At 42.4% G+C, this 23,615-nt stretch overlaps 1 protein-coding gene across 1 annotated transcript in view; it reads left to right on the forward strand.

Annotated features, from left to right (window-relative positions):
* The first annotated feature begins 2,234 nt into the window (after nt 1-2,234).
* macf1b (microtubule actin crosslinking factor 1b) overlaps nt 2,235-23,615 on the forward strand; it is a 120,292-nt gene continuing 98,911 nt past the window's right edge. The window contains exons 1-5 of the mRNA XM_039737570.1: nt 2,235-2,768; nt 5,618-5,689; nt 11,941-12,105; nt 14,576-14,742; nt 20,915-21,074. Of these exons, the coding sequence (XP_039593504.1) occupies nt 2,235-2,768; nt 5,618-5,689; nt 11,941-12,105; nt 14,576-14,742; nt 20,915-21,074 (1,098 nt within the window). The remainder of the gene's footprint in view (nt 2,769-5,617; nt 5,690-11,940; nt 12,106-14,575; nt 14,743-20,914; nt 21,075-23,615) is intronic.

Consider the following 23,615-nt stretch of genomic DNA (forward strand, 5'->3'; position numbering starts at 1 on the left):
TTCTCAATCCTTCTGGCTTGAATTTTGGACAGTATCTTAACATCATTATTCAGAAGAGAGATCGGTCAGTATGATGCATATTGTAGTAGGTCCTTGTTCTTTTTAGGAAAGATGGTAATTAGTGCTTGGCTAAAAGTTTGAGGTAGATTTTTTTATCTTTAGCTTCTATAAATGTTGCTAATAATAGTGGAGTTAACTTATTTGAGAATTGTTTTTATAAAATTCCACTGGGTAGCCATCAGGGCCTGCTGCTTTCCCACTTTGAAGCAAGCTTATAGCGTCTAGTAATTCTCAGTGTCAGATGTTTATCCAGTTCCGCAGCACTAAGAGTATCTAGCAGCTGTGGTCTATCTAATGAATCAAGAAACTCATTAGATTGTGTCTTATCTTCTTTAAACTGAGTAGAATATAAGGACTTACGGTACTCTCTAAATGTGTAAGTTGTATTTTTATGGTCAATAATTTTATCTTCGCCTGTGTTGTTAATTGCTGTTATTGCATTACGGACTTCTAGCTTATAGATTTCTTGGGCTAAGATCTTATTGGCCTTTTCTCTATGTTCATAATAATGATGTCGTGGTTTAAAGATAAGCTGTTCCATTTCTTTAGTACTCAAGAGGTTAAACTGTGGCTGCAAAACCTGTCTTTTCCTGTGGAGTGCCTCAGCTGGAGACCTGGCGTATTTTAGATCTGTTCTGGTAATTTCGCTGATTAACTCAGACACCTTCTTGGTTTCCAGTTTACTTTTGTAAGAAAGACATGAAATAATTTGTCCTTTTAAAAAATGTTTTTAGAGTTTCCCAGAGTATACCTGCTCAGATCCCTGAGGATGCATCTGTCTCCAGAAAATAACCAATTTGCTTGGATTTGAATTCTGTACAGCCAATGGCAGGGGGTAATGAGATGAGTGTGTAGGACGCAGTAATTTAAGATCCATGACCAGAGGGGCATGTTCAGACATAATGATAACGTCATACATACGAGATTTGATAGTGGGCAAAAAATTGTCTATGGGGAAATAATCAGTTCTTGAGTAACAATGATGTACGGGAGAGAAGAAAGAGTTTGCTCTTAGGTTAAGAACCTCCATGGGTCAGATAAGTTATGATCCGTTACAAACTGTGTAATTATCTTCGCAGTATTAGATGTGATCTGTGTTGTGTCTGAGGATCTATCCAGGTCTGGATTTAAAACACAAAGTCTCCGGCCATTATCATTTTGTGAGTGTTCACATTAGGAAGAGATGCAAATACATTCTTCTTTTTGTTTTCATGCTTCCCAATTTGTTTGCTCAGTCATCATTTTTTTTTTTTGCGTGCTGCTCCATTTGCATTTGTTGTTTCTGATTTGTTTTTTACCGTATTCTATTTGCGCTGTGTATTCTGATTTGTTTTTGCACTTTCTGATTTACCTTGAGTGTATTCAATTTGTTTTTGTGTTTCCCGATTTGCCTTTCCGCAGTCTCTTTTTTTTTTTGCATTTTCTGATTTGTGTTTGTGTTTCTAATTTTTTTTTGTGCGTTCTGATTTGTTTGTTGTGCATTGAACTTCAGGGCCACCATACTGCGTACTAACAAGTTGCCTTCAAAGCTGGGATGTTCTTGCAAGAATACGACTGATGTTTTCACCGTGGGAAAGGAGGGAGAAGTCTGTCAAAAAGTGACCGGGAGGCGAGTTACGCACCTCGAAATGACAGAGTAGGGAAGCAGGCTTTATGGGAACGAGATTGAGAGGGAAAGTGGCGGGTAAAACGAGATAGTGATACACGAGGAAACTGAGGAAAGGAGTAGGATTTACGCTGAGGATACACATAGCTCAAGAGATTTTAAATATCAAATAACCCTAAATGTATTTTATCACCTGTATTATTAGACAGGTAAGTGTAGCCAGTTGAATATAGTGAATCCTTAATTGAACAGAATGTATGGATTCTTAAGAGAACTGTGCTCATGTGTGAAGATAAGTTGCAGCCTTTTGTTGTTACCAGTTAACCGCAAATGTCAAAAAAAATCATTCATCAAGAGTTCAGTGAGTAACAGAACGCTCTACTGAAAGTAAGAAATGCTGAGCTGGACTTCCTCGTGCCGCCTGGGTGGTATGGTGGTGGTGGTGGCACCTTTTTGTAAACCTTTGACCAACAGACTTTGTCTTCCTTTAGGCTGTTTAACTTCACCCTGCACGCATGACATTAAGGCTTTTCTGCATGTACCTCGGTAGCCGCTGCCCATTAGGACCATGGGGAATGCCTTCAGCAGGCCCAGTTGCTTGGGCCAGAAGTCCAAGCACGTCAAGTCCGAAGAAGATTTCCTAAAAGAGTGTTACCAGCGCAAGAAGGAGTGCCCCCTGATTGAGAGCTGGAGTGGGGAGAGCGTGAAAGAGAAGGACAGCCCTGATGTTCAGAGTCCCACCAAGGACCAGCTGCAGAGCGTGGGCATAGCGGGCAGTGCCTCGGCACCAGCGTCCGCTCAGGCCTCACCAAACCTTGTGCTTTCGAAACAAAATGACGTGGAGGTTTGCACGCAGCCTAATGGCAGAACAGACCAAAGACACAGCATTACGACAACAGGGCTACAAAGACTAAGCTCTGGCAGTCCATGGCCATGGAAATCGATGGCAACCAGGGAAGTTACAGAGGTCACCGAGGTCACCGAGACCATTGTCACAGAAATTGTGGAAGTGGTGGAGTATCCGTCAAGTGATAAACGGGGAGAACCCATTATCACTAGGACTGTGAGGGTCCTGAGTGCAACGGCTGACGAGCTCTCTGAGGTCAATACCTTCACTTTTCAATTATTCTGGGTAAACTCGGACAAGAAGTGTATCTTTAATATGTCACTTTAAAACAGACCAATTCAAAAAGATGGTATATTTTGTAGGGGATACCAAACACATGTAACTAGTATTGTTTGGTGTGTCAGCTGGACGTTGGGGAAGTCATAAGTGGTGATCAGTGAAATGATTTACACAAAATTGAATCTGACATAAAGCTTAAAGGATGAGTTTGGTATTTTTCAAGTTGAGGTTATTTCACCCCAAACACACTTTATATGCATTTGCCACATGAAATTGTGTTCTACTCCGGTGCACTGGCACCCTGCCCGGGGTTTGTTTCCTGCCTTGCTCCCTGTGTTGGCTGGGATTGGCTCCAGCTGACCCCCGTGACCCTGTAGTTAGGATATAGCGGGTTGGATAATGGATGGATGGATGGAATTGTGTTCTAAAGTTAAGTGCTTTCTATATGTTTAAAAAATATATCCTGCCAGCACTGGCGCATTACATTATACGCTATGGGGCACAGAGGAAAAGCTTAACAATTTACGTCCATTTTATAAGCCAAGACAGTTGACAAGTATTGATCTGCGCCTTCTATGTCTTCTGACACTTGTCTGCGACAACAGAAGAGATCTGGAAATCAACATTTGATCACATAGTTCTGGTACAAATCATGCCTGTTAAAGGGTAAACTCTGAGATATTCTATCTATCTATCTATCTATCTATCTATCTATCTATCTATCTATCTATCTATCTATCTATCTATCTATCTATCTATATAGTGCCTTTCATATCTATCTATCTATCTATCTATCTATCTATCTGTCTGTCTGTCTGTCTGTCTGTCTGTCTGTCTGTCTATCTATCTATCACATAGTGCCTTTCATATCTATCTATCTATCTATCTATCTATCTATCTATCTATCTATCTATCTATCTATCTATCTATCTATCTATCTATCATTAATATGGAAGTAAATCCAATCCAAACAATGCCAAGCACGTTGACGGACACGCTTACTGTGATTCGGTCTTTGAAGAGGAGACCCCCTCTCTCCCCAGGGAGACGAAGCGCTGAGTTATCCCACACATAGCAGGTGTATTTTGTTCAAAAGCTACATGTATAAACTATTTTACAGTCTGTGCGCACAGATCAATACTCAATAGCAGACTTGTCTTGTAAAATGGTAAGTTCTTAAACTTTTCCTCCATGCCCCAGAGCCAACAATGTAAATCTCCAGTACTCAGTTGATATTTTTTTAATTTTAGGTAGATCGATAGAAAGCGCTTAACTTAACAATACAATTTTGCATGACAAATGTATATAATACCATGTTTATGAAAATATAACATTATGACTTGAAAACTACCAAGCTTATCGTTTAAAGTGTAGCTTTACGAAATAATTAGAGCAGTAAATGGTGGTTCATGTCCAACCAATTCTGTGCCACTGGAAATGCAAAAGGCGGTTTAGAGACTGGTAAGTGTCTGAGACTGGCAGATCGGGAGTCAGAGTCGACAATGGGTATAAAAACGAGAAGTCGGGCAAAAGAAAAGTCAGAAAGCAAAAAAAAAAAAACCAAACTGTCAGCGTCTTCTTATTGCATAAATGAACTACGCTGTGAGAAACAAGACGTTGTTTTATCCACTGAAGTGTAATGCATACCGACACAGGCGCATCACAGCCACAATGTCACTAACACAACGACAAGGTCATGCGGTGCATCTCATAGTGAAACTAAACCTTTCCAAAACGAGACAAAATAAAAATCAAAACTCAGAAGCAGCATCTGCAAGCCAAAAAAACAAAACAAATAGAAACACAGATACACATTTCATTAAATGATCAAACATTCTAAAGTCCTATTTACGGTACAAGGGGCCCAGAGTGTTCCCTGCAGGCAGTGGGCACACGGTAGATGCGAATGCCAGGTGGAATTTAAATCTAAATTTTGAATGAAAAACAGGAAAGGGAATTTAAAAAGAAACAAGCAGAGAACCAAAACAATACGCCCTGTAGACACGGGGAGAACAAGCAGATGCCACACAGACGGGCACTGAGTGCAGCAGCGCCAGGCACTGTGCCACCCCAGGCTGAAACGTACTGCTCTGTCTGTCAGGGAAACGTTCTAGTAGACTTTTTACATATTAGTTTCATTGTTTATTTTCTCATTTCTTTTATTTGCAGTTTGTTTTTTGTTTTTTTTTTAATATCTGCTTCTGTGAATCCTGCACCTCTTCTTGCCAAACTTTAATACCAATTTTTTTAAACATTTGTTTATTATGTGAGAAAATAGAATTAAAGGCCAGACCTTAAAATTAATTGTAATAATGTACTGTAAATATAACATATAAAGCAAAAAACACAAATATACTTAAAGCTTATTAATGCCAAGGTGGGGTGGCACAGTGATGGTGCAGCTGCTCCATGGACTGTGGGCTCTGTGTGTGGTTACCATCTGGGTGGAGTTGGCATGCACTCCCCATGTCTGTGTAGCCTTGGGTTCCTGCCAGGACCCGAAAATGGGACGGTTAGGTGATCTGCTCACTTCACAATGACACCACATGAGTGTAATAGACTGGACCCATCTGGTGCTGGTGGCACTCGCGTACCCTAAACTGTGGGCATTGGCTCCACATCCACAATCCTGAACTGCTGTAAATGGCTTTGAGCCCTTTGTGTTGTGTTCAAGGTGTATATTTGTGTATGTAACCCTTTGAAGAGAATGCTCCTTATTCAAAAAATAATAACCTTGAACCTACCTAGGTGGTAATTCATGAAACTTTTTTAAACAACATGTCCCTGTTTTTTGTAATAATACTTGCATTTTTGATTTGAAACAGCTGCAAAATGATGCCCGCTCCGTCTCAGAGCAGGACAACATGTCAGACAGCTGCAGCGTCCTGAAGAGAAAGGTAAAGGCAGCCAACTGTCCACCCGATTGTTGTGTTGCTGTGAATGCTTCAGTATTGGATTACCTGCTATGTAGCGCCTTGGTATTTGTGTTTTTGTTCAAATGATGCATTATCTATCTGTTATATGGTGCCTTTCCTATCTATCTATCTATCTATCTATCTATCTATCTATCTATCTATCTATCTATCTATCTATCTATCTGTTATATAGTGCCTTTAATTATCTATCTATCTATCTATCTATTATATATTGCCTTTCATATCTATCTATCTATCTATCTATCTATCTATCTATCTATCTATCTATTATATAGTGCCTTTCATATCTATCTATCTATCTATCTATCTATCTATCTATCTATCTATCTATCTATCTAGTGCCTTCTCATATCTATCTATGCCTTTCATCTATCTATCTATCTATCTATCTATCTCTATCTATTATATAGTGCCTTTCATATCTATCTATCTATCTATCTATCTATCTGTTATATAGTGCCTTTATCTATCTATCTATCTATCTGTTATATAGTGCCTTTATCTATCTATCTATCTATCTATCTATCTATCTATTATCTATCTGCCTATCTGTTATCTATCTATCTATCTATCTATCTATCTATCTATCTATCTATCTATCTATCTGTTATATAGTGCCTTTCATATCTATCTATCTATCTATTATATAGTGCCTTTCATATCTATCTATCTATCTATCTATCTATCTATCTATCTATCTATCTATCTATCTATCTATCTATCTATCTATCTGTTATATAGTGCCTTTAATTATCTATCTATCTATCTATCTATCTATCTATCTATCTATTCTATCTATCTATCTATCTGTTATATAGTGCCTTTCATATTCTATCTATCTATCTATCTATCTATCTATCTATCTATCTATCTATCTATCTATCTATCTATCTATCTATCTATCTATCTATTATATAGTGCCTTTCATCTGTTATATAGTCTATCTATCTATCTATCTATCTATCTATCTATCTATCTATCTATCTACCTATCTATCTATTATATAGTGCCTTTCACAATTATCTATCTATCTATCTATCTATCTATCTATCTATCTATCTATCTATCTATCTATCTATCTATCTATCTATCTATCTATCTATCACTTTTATAGAGTCTCCTTCCCAATATTATATAGTGCCTTTCCTCTGTAAAATGTGTTGATCTGTGTTTACCTTCTCTTCCTTTACCAAACTCCACATTTCTTCATTAGATTTCTAAGCGATGTGTGTGCCAGTTTTCAAACAACACTCCATGCAGATGACCAAGAGGTGACTCTGCCATCAGGGTATTCTGGGTGTGGGCCTAGGGGCCCATGATGGCAAGGGTTCTTTTTTTCCAGATCTCCACTCCAGCGCTTGATAAAACGATTGAGTCATGTGTGTGCCGCTGAAATGACTAAGGGGGTCTCCCCTGCTTGATGAAGTGATCAAGCCTTGCACTGTGATCGAGTGTGAGAAATACCCGGTTAAACGACCTGGTGTCTGCACACTGCATTGTTAAAAGTGCGACCAACTCAATGTTAAGGGGCTCAGTCACCCAGAGACTCATGGGGGGTCTTAACATGGCCTTGCAGATGTATGTCCACTGATTCGGCCATTTGTCTGTGTTCTTCAAACCCATGTAAGTGACCTTTGTTTGCTTCGTGACACATAATATATCTTAATACAGCTGTAACTGTGGTAACCATATTAGATTTGGCACACTTTGTGCGTGTATCTCTGAGACGGAACTGCCAATCTGCATGAGTGATGGCACAAGCTGGGGGGCCGCTCTGTGCTATTAAAGGACGCTCACGGTGAAGTAGCCATCAGACCAACATTGAGGCATAAGCTGACCATTCAAACATGAACTGCTGGCCTGAAGCCATCAATGGACCTGCTTGGTTGTTGAGTTTCCCTGACGCTTCTTACAGGTTTACAGGGCCAGCAGACTACACTGAGATTCTTACCTGCACGGGCTAATCGCCAGTCTGAGGCTCTGAGACTACTGTGAAGGTCTGCCTCACCTCGAAACGTCTGTCTTCATTACCTATAAAAACCTCAGATCATAGATTTGGGATATAAAGAAGCATTGAAGAATTTCTGTTCAATCAAACCAACTTTAGGAGGTGACAATAATAGAATTAATACACGGACTTTGTCCCCACGAGTGAAACAAAGGATTTGGAGACTGAAGGGGTTCAATCTTTTCAGTTTAAGCAATCAGAGGCGCGATGATGGAAGTTAGTGGAAAGAAGAGAAAACCGACATCATAAAGTGATGGGGCACCGTAACGAGAAGCCCATGTATCTGGTGGGGAAGATAGCAAAAGAAAGGCCTTATCAGATGAAACTCAAAAATCAGACTGCTCCAAAATGGAGGTAGGAGGAAGGAGGCAGACTGAGGGATGAAGAGGCGGGCTCAGGGGGGCCAGAATCTGGAAGTGATGATCTATTGAGCAGAAAAGAGGAGAAGAATTAGGCAACAGCACCAACCCTTGACTCAGGGTGGGATTGCCATTCGAGGAGTCCTCTAAACAGGGTGGGTGCCTCCATTAAAGTGAATTAGGCCTTCACCTAGGGTGCAGTGCAGATCATAAGGGTGGGGGGACACACGTCTGACAGTTTATGATGGGAGTTAGTAAAGAGCAGCCAGTCTGTTCATTTACAATGAGCTCTTCAACAAGAACACTACCTGCTATCCGCAAAGAAATCCTTCTTTCAAAACTTGATTCTATCCTCTGAAAGAAATGCTCACCACCATTTCTTGACCATCAAGTCACTCTTAAGTCTTCCTGCTGCTCCAAAACTGTCATCTGTGTCTGCTGAGGATTTAGTGTCCTCCTTCACTTCCAAAGCCGCTCACATTTAAAAACAGCTCAGGACTCCTGAGACCTCCTCTGACTCTCCTCTGCGTCCTTCTTCTCTTTCCTGCTGTCCATGACTCTGTAACCCCAGACCCACCTCTTCTTCACTGGACTCTTATTCCTTCACATCTTCTTCAGTCTGTGTCTCTTCTCCTGATCCTCATCAACTCTCCTCTTGTTAATGCCTCACTGACCCCAATCTACTAGACCCTCTTCAATCTGAACTCCATAAGGGTCACTCAGCCGAGACTGCGCTGCTTCCAGTCACAGATGCTCTTGGATCTGCTCGAGCTGCTCCTCTCTCCACTGTCTTTGTTCTTCTTGACCAGCTTTGATACTGTTAGTCACTCCTTGATTATCTCTTCTCTCGACAAACTCGGACTCTGTGGTTCAAATCTTAACTTTGTGTCTCCTGGTCCGTCAACTGTGCCTCAAGGACCAGCGCTGGGCCCACGTCTCTCCTCTCTCTTCAGTCACTCCTTAGTAATGGCTTCTCCTACTACCTACCTCTACGCTGATATTGCCATTTAAACCCCACCTGAACTCACATCCTGGATTTTGTGTGCAATACATTCTGGGCTCAGTAGGTCCCACCTGGCATGCATAGTGCCACCTGCTGGCTTGGCAGATGTAGTGTGCCCTCCTGTGTCATGTCTTATGTGAAATCACTGTATGTGCTATTATCTACTCTAGCATTCTGCTCCGTACTTGTCATATTTTTATATTGTTTTGGGAAGGTCTACAGGACGGTAGTGAGACCAGCTCTGTTATATGGGCTGGAGACAGTGGCACAGGAGACAGAGCTGGAGATGGCAGAGTTAAAGATGCTAAGATTTGCATTGGGTGTGATGAAGTTGGAGAGGATTAGAAATGAGGACATTAGAGGGTCAGCTCAGGTTGGACAGTTGAGAGACAAAGTCAGAGAGGTGAGATTGCGTTGGTTTGGACATCTGCAGAGGAGAGATGCTAAGTATATTGGGAGAAGGATGTTAAGGATAGAGCTGCCAGAGAAGAGGAAAAGAGGAAGGCCTAAGAGAAGGTTTGTGGATGTGCTGAGAGAGGACATGAAGGTGATGGATTTAACCGAACAAGATACAGAGAACAGGAAGATATGGAAGAAGATGATCTGCTGTGGCAACCCCTAATGGGAGCAGACAAAAGAAGAAGAAGATTGAGGATTACTTTCGTTCTGTTCTGTTCTGGGTATTGTATTGTATTGTATTGACCCCCTTCTTTTTGACACCCACTGCATGCCCAAGCTATCTGGAAAGGGGTCTCTCTTCGAATTGCCTTTTCTAAGGTTGCTTCTATTTTTTTTCCCTACAAGGGTTTTGTTGTCTTCTTAGAGAGTCAAGGTTGGGGAGCTGTCAAAGGCAGGGCCTGTTAAGCCCACCGTGGCACTCCTTGTGTGATTTTTGGCTCTACACAGTGCATACAGAAAGTATTCACAGCGCATCACTCGTTCCACATTTTGTTACGTTACAGCCTTATTCCAAAATGGATTAAATTCATTTTTTTCCCTCAGAATTCTACACACAGCACCCCATAATGACAACGTGAAAAAAGTTTACTTGAGGTTTTTGCAAATTTATTAAAAATAAAATCATTGAGAAAGCACATGTACATAAGTATTCACAGCCTTTGCCATGAAGCTCAAAAGTGTACATCCTGTTTCCCCTGATCATCCTTGAGATGTTTCCGCAGCTTAATTTAATTTAATTTAATCCATTTTGGAATAAGGCTGTAACATAACAAAATGTGGAAAAAGTGATGCGCTGTTAAATACTTTGCGGATGCACTGTAAAAATAAATTGTATTGGTGTCTCTATTTGCTTGGTGATGGTGTGTGTGTGTGTGTGTGTGTGTGTGTGTGTGTGTGATGCACTCCTCTGAGGCCCTCCATTCACTAGGCCAGTGTTTTAAGCAGACCTTCACCCTCATTCAGCGTTCCTACCTCGGACGTCACTTTGTTGCTTCATTAAATCAGTAAATCTCTGGGGCCCAGAGGCCTGACTCTTAATTTAAATACTCAATATGTCCGCAGTCTACCCTGAATTGGACAGATGAACAAATGAATGATTAAACTGGAGACCGGAAAGCCTTGCTTAACAAGATTATAGGGGTGGCCATCCATCCTTTACTAGTCCCACTTAATCAGGAGATGAGGTCTGACTTTTCTTTAAATGAATGTGCTTACCTGAACTGCAGGTTCCTCCTTGAAGTTGATGATTTTCTTTTTTATCTTTTTGCTCTTCATATCAAAGGCCACCAGTCTCAGCTCTGACTTTCTAAGTTCCTTATCCAAAAAGAGACAACAACAAAGAAAACGTTCAGACAACATACTGTAGATAGTGTGGAATTTGGCCCGGACACAGACAGACGGACATCTTTACTTTACCCAACACACCCATTTATTTACAATAAACACTTTTTACAATTCAGTGCACGTCCCAGTGCCTCTTGCACCGATCCCCCAAAGTCCAGGCCTCACAGTCCAACTGCCTTTCTCCTGGCCGCCTCCAGTCCTCTCTCCAGCTCCGACCTTCTCCCACCCGACTTCCACTACTTCCCGGCATTCCTCCGCAGACACGCCCCAGTGTGGCGGAAGTGCCGGCTGTGCACCCGGAAGCCCTCCGGGTGTCCCCTGTCTTCTTCCCCCCCGCACTTCCTGGTGTAGTGGAAGTGCTGGGCTCTAGGTTTCTTCAGGCACTGGGGCGCCACCTGGCGGTGGTCACAGGCCCCTACAGTATTGGGCTTCCAAGCCCTCTACCCGTGGCCCCCAATAAAACCAGGGCGTTTGCCCCCTCGCGGTCTGGAGGAGGTACAAGCCCTCCTCCGGGACTCCCAGCACCCCCAGCCGGATGCCACAATAGCATCACTAAGCAAAAACACTTGGCAGGAGTCTCTCTTCTGTTTCTTTTTCCGGTTTCCTTTTCTACTCAAAGCATCATGATGCTCCAACATTGATGGACTGAAAGGCAGAAGTCTACGTGACCATCATCATCATCAAGTCCTTCTGTGAGAACCCTAAATCCAAAGAGGACTGTTTCATTTATGTGAGGTAGAATGCCCAGAGTGGACTGGGTGGTCTAATGGTCTGGTACCCTACAGATTTTTTTTTTTCTCCAGCCGTCTGGAGTTTTTTTTGTTTTTTCTGTCCCCCCTGGCCATTGGACCTTACTCTTATTCTATGTTAATTAATGTCTTTTATTTTTCTATTCTTTATTATGTAAAGCACTTTGAGCTACTGTGTGTATGAAAATGTGCTATAGAAATAAATGTTGTTGTTGTCCCCTCTCTGAACTGGAGGGAGGTCAGCAACATAATGCGTCCATTGTGCTCTTATCTTTTATTTCCTGCTTTAGGTCCATGCCTTAACTTTACACAAAGACCTGGCAGATTTGGAAGACTTGTTTCAAAATCTGGAGCCTTTGCTGGTCTGGGTGTCAGACATCGAGGAGCTCGCAGCCAACCAGAGGCCTCCCTCTTCAGAAGTGAAGGTCGTCAAGGCTCAGCTTCAAGAGCAGAAGGTATGGGAGTGGTGCCACGGTGCCAGCCTGCTTGGTCAAAAGCTGACTACACGGCACCAACAGAATATACAATGTTTATAAAAAGTATTCACCCCCTTGGAACTTTGTACATTTTATTCACTTTTTTTTAGTTATTCACAAACGTTGATGCTCTCTGCAGTTCTTCAGCACAACCCATAGGATGACGTCACTTCCAGAAGTGACATGTTACCAACAAGCCGTCTTGCCAACAAAAAGTACCACAAAATGGTGCTGCCCCTGGACAACTAAATAGCGTAGAGAGCCTATAAAAAGTACTCGCCCCTTGGAGGTGTCCACGTTTTATTGTCATACGACATCTCAGTGGACTTCATTGGCAGTTTGTTGCTAGTGATTAACAGAAAAAGACCCTTTAATGTCAAAGTGAAAGCAGACCTCTGTAAAGTGATCTAAATTAATGACAAATAGAAAACACCACAAAAACTTATTCAAATATTTTTTTGGATGGTCTTAAAGTTTTTTGGGGTGGAAAATAAGCCATAAAAGGCTCCATAAATAATGACACATAGATTTGTGAAATACCAGAGGCTGCTTCTCCAGAGTAGGAGTAACCAGTCCAGGTGCCAGGGAGCGGTGCCATTGAGGAAACATTTTTGTCTCCAAAAAGAACCCATCCACATGAAGGTTCCAGAAAGAACCTTTTTTTAGTTAGACATTTAAAAGGTTAAACGGATAACGGATTGGTGAAATACCAGCGGGTCCCTGATTTTAAAAGGACCCTCACAGCAGACAGTCACACAGGCTCAATTCAGGTTTTCTTCCTCTGTTGGTCGTCCACTTCACATTAAAGATTTCGGTTTTGTCCACACATTAGGAACCTTCTCAATGGCCAAAGGACCAACGTCAAACACAAAGAACCCTACTGAACACGTTATCCACCTTCATTAAAGGACAAGTGTCTGTTTGTCAGTGTATCGTCGTGTCTGTCTGGCTGCTATGTCTCTGTCATTCCAACAGATGGTGCATCACAAACATTAACACTGCTTTCACAAACACAATACCAAATAGGATGCAACAGAGGCATATAAATTGCATGATACACTGCAGACAGGTAGCACAGCTAGTTTGTAGTAATAAAATGCATTAGATTCCAACAGATGGCACATCAAAAACTTTACCACTGCTTTTAAATGTCCCATACCAAATGGCACATAATGGAAACATACATTGCACTTCTAATTCCAATAGAGGGCCCATCACAAACACTAGTAGATATGCATTTTATTACTACAACTGATTGTGATGCACCATCTGTTGGAATGAGAAACGTAATGTGTTTTATTACTGCAAGCATGACAAAATACATTCCAACAGATGGTGCACTGCAAACGATAATGCCGAGGTCTGCGTTGATTACTTCTGTTTCAACCCACCTTAGACACGAGGCACAGATAGTTTGTAGTCATAAAATGTGTGACATTTGTCATTACAACGGAAGTCGCATCAAAAACTTTAACAGTGCGCTTACATGTCTCATACCAAAGGGCATATAACACAGACATATACAGTATATTGCATTTGTAATTCCAACAGAGGGCCCATCAAAAATATTTATGGATATGCATTTTATTACGACAACTGATTGTGATGCACCATCTGTGGGAATGACAGATGTAATGTGTTTTATTACTACAAGCATCACAAAATACATTCCAATAGTTGGTGCACCGCAAGCGTTAATGCTGAGCGCTACGTTGATTACTTAGATTTCTGCCCATCATAGACATGTAGCACAGCTAATTACCAAATATAATAACTGTTTTGGTTTAAACATAGATTTTAATATTAGAAAATATTAAATTAAAACAAATTATCAGTAAAATAAAATAGTGATAATTAACTATATTGCAAAAACAATAAAAAAAATCTATACCTAACAGCTAAAATTGTGTTTTGTAAAAACAAATGTTACGTGATGGATACAAATAGTTTTCATGTTTTATTTCAATGCCCAAAAACATAAAAATAACATGAAATAATCAACAACAATCTTTTCACTCTATACCTGTGAAGAGTGTGGGTTTGATTTCTGCCTTTCACAAAGACCTCGAATTGGATTAGGCGGGTGTGAGAACGTTCAGCTGGGTCAGATATAATCTGTAATCTGTACGTAGCCAACACCGAGAGAAGGAGGGCGGGAGAGAAAGAGACACATCCACACTGTGCGCCAGCCAGCATCGCCCTGTAGAGAAGAGCTAAGTGCTAGGAGATAATGGAGCAAACCGATAACGATCAAGAAATCAACACTACCGTCATTAACGTATACACATACAACACTGAGCAAACTGAAATATGGCGACAACCCTGTGCCAGTCGCAGCAGGGGATTCAACGATGACACCCTTCATTTATAAAGCGGTAGCATGTACTTTTCATTTATAAAGCTAAAGTTTAAAAAGCTCATTTTGCTAACCTAAATAACCGATTTTCAGCTTTTGCAGCGCTTGTTAGAAGAACGAAGGCCGAGCCTGGAGAACATGATTGAGAATGGACCTCTGCTCCTCGAGCAGGACCTGGAGACTGACCACACGCAATCGCTCAGCAAAATAGCCGCCTTGAAGCAGAGATGGGAGACGCTGCTGCTCACAGCAACGGACAGGTTTGTGTGTCTCTTTAATCTACGGATTCCATGAAGTACTAAGAGGATGATTTATTTTAATTTAAAATAGGATAGACTTCATTCATTTATAGATAGATAGATGTGAAAGGCACTATATGATAGATAGATAGATAGATAGATAGATAGATAGATAGATAGATAGATAGATAGATAGATAGATAGATAGATAGATAGATATGTAAGGCACTATATAACAGATAGATAGATAAATAGATAGATAGATAGATAGATAGATAGATAGATAGATAGATAGATAGATAGAAGATAGTCACTATATAATAGATAGATAGATAGTCACTATATAATAGATAGATAGATAGATAGATAGATAGATAGATAGATAGATAGATAGATAGATATATAATAGATAGATAGATAGATAGATAGATATGAAAGTCACTATATAATAGATAGATAGATAGATAGATATGTAAGGCACTATATAATAGATAGATAGATATGTAAGGCACTATATAATAGATTCATTTACTTTTTCGGTATTCAATTCCCTCCAACACAAGATGCCTTTACTATATGAGCCAGATATCCGCTGTTTGTGGTGCTGAAGGTGAACTCGACTGCACGTGAAGTGAGGTGCAGGCAGCTGACGCCGTCGTTCTTTTTTCATTTCTTTCCATCCATTTCTGTCTAAGAAGGTACTGGGATTTTTTCCGTTCACTATATCATTTGGTAGAAACGTAAACCTTCAAAATGAGTTGGCTTGACTCTCTGAGTTGATTGGCACAATTTGGCAAAATGTTTTTTTTTGCAGTGAATTTGCTGAGTTTGCCAGTCACCTCGTCGGCTGGAATTTTTTTTCCGTTTTTAAAATATGATTAAGAAATTTTGTTGCAATTTGTCACAGACCCTCCACACCCACAGCAGCCCATCAGTTGATTCCATTTTTACTCTCGAATTGGGCCCTGCTGTCTGTGAGCCACCACAAGCCAATCGCAGATCCGTTTTTAACTACCGGACACTGTAAGGTGCTGCTAAAAAGTGCGACTTTATGTAGTCTACTGACGCACTACTACTAGGTCTACTACTGGGCTGAGCGGCGACTGTGAGGCTGGGGATCTGCACTGGCAACCAGAAGGCTGCCAGTTTGAATTCTGTAAACGGCAGAAATGACTCCACTCCATCGGGCCCTTCCGTAAGGCCCTTAACCTGCAGTTGCTCCATCCTGGGTATGACGTATACCTGCACCCAGCCTTGCAAGGAGGTCCTCCAACCTACAGGGAAAACTTGAGGGTTGGTGGCAGGATTGGCACTCCAGCTATAGTAAAAAAAAACTCACACTGTTCCATTCCATTCCATCTGAACTTGTGTAGTGCTGAGGTGTCACCCATTGCACGTCTTCACTTGGGTCCTAATTTAGGATCCTGAGGTGGTCCTTTGTGTGGTGCTGTGTCAATGCAGGTGCCCAACCTCTACTATCGCTGCTGCTTTTGAATAAGACTCACTCAGCCCTTAATTTGTATGTCATGATGCTGCTAATAGTGATTGAGGGTGCACTGAGCGCGGTGCTGTTAACGTTGTATTACGTCATCGGCCTAAAACATGCATGAAGTCTGTTTGCACACATACGCACACACATAAGTGAGTATTTCACTTGGTACCTAAAACTGCTCTGCCATCCATGCCTTGTGCCGCACACCTGTATACAAGTCTCGACTCTCCTCAGCCTCATCTGATGCCTCTTCATCGCCGTTGCCTTGCTCAGATTTCTTAGAGCTCTCAACCTCCATGTCACCATCCACACCGGCTGCTTTTCTTCCTGACTACGCTGACCTGATGACCTTTTTTTTGATGGGTACATCTTCTGGTGTTTCTGGCACTCTGGGTTCATTTTCACCTCAGCCATGTGATGCCCCACACCTGCAGCCCATGGTATTGTCCTGTGGTGGGACCGAGCATGAACCAGCAGCACGTGAGGAGGCAGACAAGTTCATCTAAAGCCACAAATAATTAAAAGTGTCCACAGTGCGTCATAAAAACCCGCGTCATGGATAAATAAATAAAAGTTAAAATTATTACATTAAGAGCACAAGAGCAAAAAAAAGCAAATCAGTCACTTTCAAGAGAGACTAGTACAAAAAAAATGAAAATAAAGGAACCCCTAATCCTCCTAGAAGCATGGCGTGTGACCAAGAATGTCACACCTCTCCCAGGGGCTCAGGTCTGATCCCGACCACTTGGTCACAGCCACCGGGCCACCACTGGCCCAAGACCTCCATACAGCAGCAGCTTCTGTCAGCTTCACTCCCAGCTCCACCTTCATGGTTCCTTCAACTCACCAGCCACTGTCTGCCTTCACTTCTACTTAAACAATTGCTCAGCAGTTCTGGATCTTGCGTCTCAGGTGGTCCGCACTTGTAGAGGTGTGAGAGAGAGACAGAAACCCACACAAAGCTCACTCCATCCACTCTCGCCTCTCCAAGAGTATCTGGCTGCAGCTACTGGAATGTGTGGAGCTCCACGCTAGACATAAAACATGTGACCCCCATTACTAACCTGAAGGTGTGGAGCTCCATGCTAGACAGGAAATATGTGACCCCCCAATTATCCACTGGAAGGTGTGGAGCTCCACGCTAGACATGAAGCACATGACTCCCACTGTCCACCTGAAGGTGTGGAGCTCCACGCTAGACAGGAAACACGTGACTCCCATTGTCCACCTGAAGGTGTGGAGCTCCATGCTAGACAGGAACCATGTGACCCCACCATTATCCACTGGAAGGTGTGGAGCTCCACGCTAGACAGGAAACACGTGACTCCCACTGTCCACCTGAAGGTGTGGAGCTCCATGCTAGACAGGAACCATGTGACCACCATTATCCACTGGAAGGTGTGGAGCTCCACACTAGACAGGAAACATATGACCTCCCATTACCCACTGGAAGGTGTGGCTGTCCCTGCTAAACAGGAGACACATGACCACCACACTCAAAATCGTGATGTTGCTCAATGTGCCTGCTTACAGTATGAAAAAGTAGGGATGCGGTGAGGGTTAGCGCACACAAACCATACTCGTCATTACAGTGTGGTTAACATTAGGACTAAAAGTGACAAAAATGAGCTTGCGTGAAGGTCACTGGTTTCCTATCTAGTGTGGAGCTCAACATCTTCTGGACCCCCTCTTTCTCTCCCTTATTTTCCTTCTTAAACCCTGATTTCTGTCTCCTCCCTCCTTACTGACCCCTCTCCTCCTCAGCCGCACGCTGCCAACCCCAGCTGACGCTGATCCCCCCGGTAAGGCAAGTGCACATGTATGATGGTGCCAATCAACCAACAAGGGCAAGTAAAAACCAAAAACATTAGTAAATGACCAACAAAAACATCCATCCATGAGACACCCCACCACACGCCAATCAAAAAATGTTAACCCGAACCCTTTATGAAGTTTAAATAAAGTCTTTGGAGTAAACTTAGTTTATTGAAACATTATAAAAAATTAAAAAGAAATATTCTATGTAGATTTCAGAGTTCTTCAGTGCTTCTGGAGGTCTCAGAGCCCAGAGGGCTCAAAATCAGATGAACAGCAGCTGAGCTCTGGTCACAAATTAAATGCTGGACTCGTTGTTAGAAAAACTTTAACAAACAAAACTGTGAAAATGGACTCTGATGAAGCAACTAAACAAATGAATATGAAATGCTCCGACTTTCAAGTCAGTTAACTAACTACCTGAGTGATGCTCACATTTTCTAATGTTTATTTAATCACTCGGTAGAGCGGAAGGCATGGCATCAGACTAGGCTTTGTACCAACACACCCCACTGTGTGGGGCCCAGCAGAGTTTGACCTCAGCGCTGCAGCTTGTTAGGAATTTAGCCCGGGAATAGTAAGCCGGCAGACAGTGAAAAGCAGTGAATGATGCCATTCTGTGGCACGGATAAAAAGGCCCAGTTCAGCGGGGCAAAGCCTGTTTCTGTTCGAAAACGCTAATCCGCGGGCCAGCAATCGCGCCAAGGCTCCCTCTGCTCTGGTATGGCGTGATACTCACTGTTCATTAATTGACTTCTTCTGGTAAACTATTCCAAGCCCAATGAAAGAAGAAAAAGCGTTAATGGGTTTTGTCATCAACCGCTACCCCTCGAGGAGCATCGACACTGCAGGCCTTAGTCTTTAGGAAATGTGAATTACAGCGAACTGCGTACACAAGAGGAGAAACAAAAGAGCGCAGCCTGTAGTGCGGCCCTTAGATCACGAGACCGTTCAGAGTCTCACATTTCATGTTGATAGTGATCTTAACAAGCAAAATATCTATCTATCTATCTATCTATCTATCTATCTATCTATCTATCTATCTATCTATCTATCTATCTATCTATCTGTCTGTCTGTCTCTCAATTATATAGTGCCTTACATATCTATCTATCTATCTATCTATCTATCTATCTATCTATCTATCTATCTGTCTGTCTCTCAGTCTGTCTGTCTATTATATAGTGCCTTACATATCTATCTATCTATCTATCTATCTATCTATCTATCTATCTATCTATCTATCTATCTATCTGTCTCTTTCTCTGTCTCTGTTTGTCTGTCTGTCTATTATATAGTGCCTTACATATCTATCTATCTATCTGTCTCTCTGTCTGTATGTCTGTCTGTCTGTCCATTATACAGTACCTTTCCTATCTATCCGTCTATCTATTCTAGTAAGAATGAAAAAGAGTCACAAAAAGGTTTGGGGATGGCCACCCTGTAAATTTGAAAAAAGATAGCGTTGAAATCTGCTCTATAAATATCGCTGATCAGAAGAAGACGTGGAGTCACTTAGGCCAGAATAGGAGCTGACGTGGCAGGAAGATGGATTCTGGGTACTAACTATAACGTCATCAGAGGGTGCTGGAAGTGACGTCAAAAGGGGCCAGACTGGTGGTGATGTCATTGAGAGGCAGTATATGATAGATAGATAGATAGATAGATAGATAGATAGATAGATAGATAGATAGATAGATAGATAGATAGATAGATAGATAGATATTTACTTGCTTTATTCATCCCCTCAGGGAAGTTCAGGTGTCCAGTAGCTCAAACCCATCAGTAAACATTGTTAAAAATTATTATAAAAGCAAGAAAAACAAACATAAATAAATAAATAACAAAAAGTACAAATGGGTCATTTGTTACGGAGTTGGACAGTAGAGTGGTGAGCAGGTAAAGAGTACCAACAACAGCTTTCTAAAATCACACGGCTGTAAGAACAAATGATCTTGTGCTGCGTTCTTTTCCACAGCGTAGTGAGAGAAGATGACTGCCACGCTTACTTCTCTGACCACCTACCTGTAAATGTTATGGAGAGGGTGACTGCTATCGTCAATGGTGGCCTGTACCTCTTCCCCCTACACCTCCACCACCATTCCCAGTGAGTCCCCAGTCCTGCCCAGCACTGAGCCAGCCGGCCTTCTTCGCCAGCTTGTCCAGCCTCTTAGTGTTTTTGTCTGTCATTCTGCCTCCCCAACAGAGGGCAGTAAAGAGGACGCTGGCAGCGACTGTCTGACAGCATTTCGAATGATCTCATTATTACACAATATTTTACATTTCATATTTGTAATTGATTTAGTCCACTCTGCACTTTGCAGTAGACTTGTTTTCATTTTGACGTTAAAGTCTTTCTCTGTTGCTCACTGTCAAAATGAACTCCACTCTGATTTAATGTTGTCTAACAATAAAATGGAAAAAAAAAATCCAAAAGCGGAATCCTTTTTACAGGCACTGCAGATTGATCGTTAATGATTTGGTTTAATTTCTCATCTTATGCCGAGCCTGGCACCAGGTTAGATATCAGTGTCAGCCATGAGGAGCTGCCAGAGGCCTTCGTATCAAAGCCCTGACAGAGTTCTTGTTCCTTCCTAAGGCAGTCTGTACGGTTTGAGCAGCCATCTGCAGCCCTGCATTTCAACTGAGGTTGGCTTCCAGTCCCGCGTTGTGATTAAACCTGTCCAGACAGACAGACATCATTACAGAGTTTTTTTTGTTGCTCAGTGTCAGAGGAGCCAAATGAAATCCGCTCTGATTCCATGTTGTCTCACAATAACATTTTTTACAAACACATTTTGTATTTGTTTGTGTATTTTTATGGCAGCGAGTCCAGGCCTGTTACTCTCTCCTTCTAGCCAGATCCCTGTTTTCTGTGTTTTGTAGACACAACAAGCTGGAGCAGCTCCTTCCTAAAGCGCAGGACTTTCAGGAGACACTGGACAGTTTTCATCAGTGGCTTATTTCCATGGAGCAGAACCTCACGGATCTCCGGACCGATGAGAATCACGTGAGCAACACTCAAGACGCCATTGAGCAGGCCAAGGTGAGTGTCGGCGCTGGGGTCTCTCCACCCTGGGGTCTGTCTGGCATTGCGTCAATGTGTTCTTAGGTGATGTCAGATATTTGAGTATTGATGGAGCCCAAATAAAAGCAGAAACACCTGGAAGTTCAGTTTGTGCAGGACTAACAGATGCTTGACTTGACTTTAAGGAGACTTAAAAAGCACCAAAGCTCAGACGCTGGGTTACCCAAAACAATTCCGGGCTCAAAGGAAATGTTTTTTATTTTTCACCAATACATTTGAGCACCAATGCCATTCAGAATACTTCCAAAGCAAATGAATTCCTTCATCCTTTTGCCACCAGTGAGTGTCACCATCTGCCTCCCAACTCTGACTCCCCGATGTCAGGCGGCGGGCTCCTTTTCAAGCCAGTCGCTGGAATGTTTCTGGTGCCTTTGGAAGAACTTCCAGTTGACATGGAAAGCAGGGTGGTCCTGCCCCGACAGCATCCTCTACGGGTACCCTGGCACCCCGATAGGGTTGCTCTTCCAGACTCCAACACCCCAGAATCCCTGCAGGTGTCCATACCGGGACGTCACAAGAGGACCACTGCCACCTGCCATAGGGGGGGTGGAACTGTTCCTGGTTTCTGAATTCTGCTGGTCCATCACTTATCTTAGCTGGGCACAAAGCCTCGCCTAGCTGGCAAGCTCGTCTCTCCTTCCATTCTGGCATCCAGTCTGGCAAGAAATCATCCCCCATCCCAGTCGGGATGCCCGTCGTTTGTGGTGGGCACTTATAATATGCTTTCTGGATAATGTGCTATCCTAGATACCACTGTACACGCGATCCTCGTGTTTAATTTTCATGACAACAAACACTCGCCTTGTTTTATTAATCCTCTCATTTTTACTTTCGCATCGACAACCTCGTACATTCATTGACTTCATGCCTACCTGCAGTAGAGAAAAAAATGAGAGGCGCAATGCGTGCCAGTTTGAGAAATGGCTGGGGTCCCAGTAAGCTCTTCAACAGTCTTGTTCACCCTATCACTGTAGAGTAAAGAGCCCCCCAAGCAGTTATTTTTGGTTTATGTCCCCAAGGCGTAGTGCCAGTCCTTCAGGCTCTAAGCCCACGCATGCAAAGTCAGTAATGCGGCTCAGTGAGATCATAAAGCTGTTAGGTGGCAGCCATGAGTTGGGTGTTAATGAATCAACCAGCTGCCAATCCCATCATCAATCACAGCCTGAAGGTTAAACGTCAACTCCCCTCTGCCATGGTCCCACACCCCAAGACCCTTAAGGATCCAGAGTGGCGCACGAAGCAGACATTGCTGACGGATTATTTCAAGCTGGTGAGTCCTTCATGATCTCCAGTGCCATCTGCCAGCCATGAAGGACGCAGTGTCAGAGGGGATGTTGAGGCCTCGCCAGTCTCGGCATCTCCCGACAGCAGGGGCTTAAGTTTTTTTTTTTTATTGAGATGTTACCACATAACGTCAGAGAATTCTACGGAATACACATTACCAGTTGCATTTTATGGGTTATTTGATGGTTACGCTGTTATGAGAAGTGCATTGTAAGAAAGACAAAAGAGACAGAAAAAACTGTGGGGTTCCACCCCGTATATTCGAATCTTTACGAAGGAAGAAATGAAGCTGAGTAGTCACGTGGGACTGTGTCCAAAGTGGGCCTGAGGAGTGAGGCAAATGTGGCTGTTTTTATAGCTGAATGAAGAGGAAGGGGCGTGTCCAAGGGGCGGGGACTGGAAGTGAGGTCACAGGTAGGGAAGGTTCTGGAAGGGAAGGTGGAGTTAGGCGGGCTTCTGTTCGCAGGGTCCGGAGGGGAGAGAGAAAAGGCGTTAGTGCATCCCATTAACCCCAGTCCTGGTATATCATGCTCAGCTAAGCCCACTGAGTGTCCCCCGATGCTCTCGTGTGTGACAGCATATCATCAGAAAGAAAGTTGTGTTATAAAGAATTCTATGCAGAAAAGTGTATTTTGAGCAAAAGATTACAGTTTTTGGTGGTCGTGGGGACCTAACCCCCTGTTTCCCTTACTTCCAATGAATTAACATTCTCGTCTTTGACTCTCATGCTGTTTTTTACCAACGTAATCCCTGCGAACGTTGAGGATCGGTGCTGCGTGACAGAGCTTGTGAAGACCCTTTGAAAAGCGTGAGAACAATGGACTCATTGACGATTTTCAACATTCATCTATTCAGATATTTTTCGTAGCTGGTGATTGGCTCTGGTGCTAACTCCGAATAGGTGGATTCAGAAAATGAATTACCGTATATACTTGCGTATAAGTCAGGTCCTGAAATCCAAAAAATGGATCATAAAATCAGACCCTGACTTATATGCCCGTTCAAAAATTCAACACTTAATTTATTATTATTATTATTTTTTTTTTGACATCTTCTTGCCTCCTCCAATCTCACATCAGTTTCTCAGACACATCGAATTTTGTTGCAACAGCAAAGTTACCAATTTCTTTCGCCACTTCAACGACTTTTAATTTAAAATCAGCTTCATATTTTCTTCTGGTTGAACGCTCCATCATAGATAAGGGATGGTCTTAC

Source organism: Polypterus senegalus, chromosome 15, assembly GCF_016835505.1.
Source record: "Polypterus senegalus isolate Bchr_013 chromosome 15, ASM1683550v1, whole genome shotgun sequence".
Lineage (NCBI taxonomy): Eukaryota > Metazoa > Chordata > Cladistia > Polypteriformes > Polypteridae > Polypterus > Polypterus senegalus.